The sequence below is a fragment of the Symphodus melops genome (assembly GCF_947650265.1).
Source record: "Symphodus melops genome assembly, chromosome: 2".
Classification (NCBI taxonomy): Eukaryota; Metazoa; Chordata; class Actinopteri; order Labriformes; family Labridae; genus Symphodus; species Symphodus melops.
The window spans coordinates 25,553,471-25,558,262 of NC_136692.1; the positions used below are offsets into that span (position 1 = coordinate 25,553,471).

The 4,792-nt window shown below is 42.9% G+C and overlaps 1 protein-coding gene across 1 annotated transcript; it reads left to right on the plus strand.

Moving 5' to 3' along the window:
- On the plus strand, positions 1-3,312 carry LOC306820685 (keratin, type I cytoskeletal 50 kDa-like). The gene is made up of 8 exons (XM_079338608.1): positions 1-468; positions 1,096-1,178; positions 1,318-1,474; positions 2,082-2,243; positions 2,373-2,498; positions 2,715-2,935; positions 3,039-3,049; positions 3,164-3,312. The coding sequence occupies exons 1-8, from the start codon at positions 136-138 to the stop codon at positions 3,262-3,264; spliced, it is 1,194 nt and encodes a 397-aa protein (XP_079194734.1). The 5' UTR covers positions 1-135; the 3' UTR covers positions 3,265-3,312.
- The last annotated feature ends 1,480 nt before the right edge of the window (positions 3,313-4,792 follow it).

Sequence of the window (4,792 nt, forward strand, 5' to 3'; positions counted from 1 at the left end):
TTTCTTTCAACTGCTCCTCCTGGCCCGTCCCACTCTGCTGCGTGTGGTGGCTATATAACCATGGAGGCCAAAGCAACAACTCCAACTGCAGATCAGCTCCAGTGATCCTACCTGGTCAACCTCCAAACCTCCAGCATGTCTTTCAGATCCTACGGTCAGAAGACCACCAGTGTCTACGGTGGAGCAGGCGGCCATGGCACCCGCATCTCCTCCTCCCAGATGAACTTTGCACCCTCCGCAAGAGGCTTCAACCTGTCTGATGGCCTGGACCTCCACGTTGGGGCCAACGAGAAGGCCACCATGCAGAACCTGAACGACCGTCTTAGCTCCTACCTGGAGAAGGTGCGCACGCTGGAGAAGGAGAATGACCGGCTGGACAAGCAGATCAGAGACTGGTACCAGTCCAGAACTGTCATCTGCCACGACTACAGCCGCTACTTTGTCATCATCGAAGACCTGAAGGACAAGGTAAGAGAAAACAGACACATAGCTTGATTTCTCAGTAAAATCATGCACATTGATGTTTTTTCACATTGTTTGTATCAAACTTGGAGCTTTGACAGTTAAACTATTAGCTAGAGAGCCAGGACATCAGTGACATGTGACGCCACCTTATCAGGAAGCTCATAACACAAAAACAAAGCTGAACATGCTGATTGTCATAGCTGTCATCCATTCCTGTGCATCACAACCTGCTCTCAGTGTTCAGTGATGTAGAGATAATTAGACATAGAAACAACGTTGGTCTCCAATAAATCAAAAACAGTGTAATCAACTGAAGTAAAACATTTTCAGAGTAGTTCATCTTTTCTACTAAAAAAGTTTGTTGGATGCCAAATAAAATCATGTTAGTTTGAAATAATTATTTTGTAATCAAGCACAATTACTTACATGAGATTGTTTGAGTGGTGTATTTATGTTTAATTTAAAATGAAAGTCAGAATATGACATTTGTATATCACTAATCTAAATCCCTGTCTGCTTTTTTAAAATGTGTCACATCTAAGATGTTGCTTTTGTGATTAAACTGTTTAAAAACAGGCAGACCTTTTTTTCTAACTTGTATCTTTATGTCTGTGTTTTTGTCCTCATCAGATCCGGATTGCCTCCAGACTCAACGCCAAGACAATCCTGGACATTGACAACGCAAAACTGGCTGCTGATGACTTCAAAATGAAGTAAGTGTATTCTCATGTGTCCTCATGCTTTGGCCCTTATTTGCTCTGAAACATTAGCAACATCTCATGTTGTTCTGATCACTTCTATTCCTTCTACACACTAATCAAAAACACTCTGACCTGTGTGCCCTGTCTTCAGGTATGAGAACGAGCTGGCCATGAGGATGGCTGTGGAAGCGGACATTGCTGGACTGAAGAGGGTGCTGGATGAGCTGACCATGGCCAGGATGGACCTGGAGAGTCAGTATGAGGCCCTGAAGGAAGAGCTCATCATGCTGAAGAGGAACCATGAAGAGGTGAGGAGTGTAGAAAACAGGCAGGAGAGCTGCACTAATTTAACCAACACAAGGTTTGTTGATGGGAGTTTGAGCGGAGTCAAGCCTCAGACTTATCATCTGTCAACGCCCCTGAAACAGATCCTACACTCGGGCCAACACCCACTTTGTGTATATACTTAACCTGAAAGTATGGTAATACGCCAGTGATTAATCAAACTCATCGTCTTTCATCTTTTCAGCAGCACTCACCTAAACACAGCAGCTATTCACTGTGAGACAGACTTGTCACCATCCATTACAGCCATCTATTGTGGCCTAACCTGGTTATTATTTGCTCACAAAAATGCCCTCTGCCTTTTCCCAGACCTGGCCCTCTCCACTCTGCACACTTCCTTCAATTCTCCTTTTTCCATTCTTCCTCCATTAGCTCATTGCTTCTGTTTGTCTGACACAGGCACACTCACACTGACACCACACACAAACACACAAAGAACGATTACAAAACCCAAAACTGTTCATGCAACACACTAAAACAGAGAAGCCATTGAAAAGTAATAAATAATGACAAGATCATTTTAAGTTAATGCACTTACTGACTGAATGGATTGTTGTTTATCACCTGCAGGAGATGGTTCTGCTGAGGAGTCAGATGGGAGGACAGGTCAATGTGTCCGTGGATGCCTCTCCCTCTGTAGACCTGAACAAGACCATGTCAGAGATCAGGGATCACTATGAGGCTGTCATCGGCAAGAACCGCAAGGAACTCGAGTCATGGTACCAGACCAAGGTGAGATTATATGACTGTGTAGAATACTGGCTACTTTTGAAGAGTATTGATCTACTTTATTTATGGTGAGATGTCAGTACATGTAACTGTTGGGTAACCCATGACATGCTATTTCTCTGCTCTGCCCAGGTTGCTGGTATTGAACAGGAAGTAAAGACACACACAGAGACCCTGACAACATCCCGCACAGAGATTAAGGACCTGAAGAGTACCCTCCAGAGGCTTCAGATTGAACTGCAATCCCATCTGAGCATGGTATGTCAAAATAGAATTTATTATAAAATACTTAAATTGATGATCCAGATTGCAGGAGTCTAAAAGTAACCCAGAGAATGCAACACCACATGCTAGCTTCATGCTCACGTCAACATGTTTTCCAACAGATTTGACTTGGACAAGCCGATTACAAGCGTCAAGTAACATCTTTTGATTTCTATTCATCCTAACAACCTTATCCTCCAACCACAATAGAAAGCGTCGCTGGAGGGCACCCTTGCAGAGACTCAGGCCCGCTACGCTGCACAGCTCGGAAGTCTTCAGAACATGGTCACAAACCTGGAGGCTCAGCTATCCCAGCTTCACGCCAACATCACCAGTAACAAGCAGGAGTACGACATGCTGCTGGACCTCAAGACCCGTCTGGAGATGGAGATCGCAGAGTACAGGAGGTTGCTGGATGGGGAGGATGAGAGGTGAGACCTGTCGGCATCACACTGAGGACACTAAATGAAACATGTAAAAATGCCTGAGACTAACGTGTTCCCTTTTCTTATTTTTCTTTTTTGTTTTAATCAGCACAAAGCAAGGTAAGACATTTCTCTCAAACATGCTTTGATCATTAAAATTGAAACCTAAGTTTTGAAGTGCTTTATGAAACATGATGAAATTTGCTGATCACTGTTGTTTCTTTCATTTTTCAGTGGTCACAAAAGTCATCACAGTGGTGGAGACAGTTGTGGATGGAAAGGTGGTCACCAGCAGCAAGACCGTTGATGTGGACGTTGATGAGATTGAGGGATAAACTTCAAGTACCAGCAAAAATCAATAAAGACCATGCAGTTGAACTAAACTTTCCTGTCTTGTACTTTTCCATTTGTGTGTTTTTTAATCAACATGACTTGAGTTTTAACAGTTTAAAGATACTGTGAGACAATTATCAGAAAATTCTATATAGAGTGCTCTTCATGTTTCCCCTTTTAGTGGCTAGTTTTTGCATAATAGCTTCAATACTTCATTGTCCTGTCTTACAACTTATTTCTAAGAATCCAAAAAAACAAATGAATTCTTTTCACCACTAAACCATCACCATACAACAATAATACATTTCATTTCACAGCGCCTTTCCAGGCACTCAAGGACGCTTTACATTCGATTAAAAACACAATACCAATAAATACAAATAATAAAAACAACAGACAGAAACACAGTACTGAGTGCTAAGTTTAAAACAAGCCTCTGGTTGGTAAAGAACATGTTATATCTAGAGACAAAATTATTAAGAACTTGTATTACTGTCGTTCTTTTTCTAACTTCGTTAGGTGATTCACTTTGGGGAGTCGCCTTGGCGTGACCAATCTGGAAGCTCCAATGACACAACGTCTGTCAGAGACAGACAGGTCGAACGGTATTCGGGGCACGCCCCCCTCATATACACAGTCGACCCACCCACCTCAAATCATTCTCGCTTTCTTCCCGTGAAGAATTTACAGGAGCTTCCTCAGCTTAACTAAACAAAGCTAGTCAGGCACTGCTAAAATGTTCACGGACGTCCCGTTCAGGTCTACGTCGCCGAACGCGGTTCCCGGCTTCAGCTCGGATTTGCTGAGTAAGTCTGTTATAGACGTTTTAGGACCTTGCTTGCTCGGAACAGTCTCCGCGTCAAGGCGAGCTGTTCTTAGTGTGGCAAGGCGAGCATAGGATAAAGTGTATAAGAACCAAAACCAAGTTTAATTGGGCTGACAATGCCACCTGGGGAGTTTTACCTCAGGAAATATAAGGACACTGCAACTTAAATAACTGCAGCACAGGTTCCACAACCGGAATAAGACAGAGACATGGTTCAAAAGAAAATGAAAATGTATTGAAAACTTAGACTGATATCGGCGAGGAGAGGGATTGAGATTATTGAGTTAGTGACGAAAATGAATCAAGTTAGGAACATGTATAAGGGTTTCATTACAATTAAATGTATTCTTTATTCTAAAAACATGTTCAAAAAAATGTAATTAAACATAGCAAAGAAAAAGGTGAGTGGTGCTAGCAGAGGGGAGGCAGCCTAATATCTGAGGATGTGTTTCCCAGGAGTGCACTTTAACCACCACTCGTGAACTCACGGCAAACAACAACCACAGCAAACGGATGCAAACTACTGTGTCCCAGTGTGCGTACCACTACAAACAGTGAAGGGAACCACCTCGAGTGCCTAGCCTCCACCAGCAGCCGACAACCACTTCACTAATGGGGAAAAACAACAAAAGAATAAACACCAGTTGGTTCGCTCTGAAAGTACATGACAATCAAACACAGCCACACTAGGCCAATTGATAAAA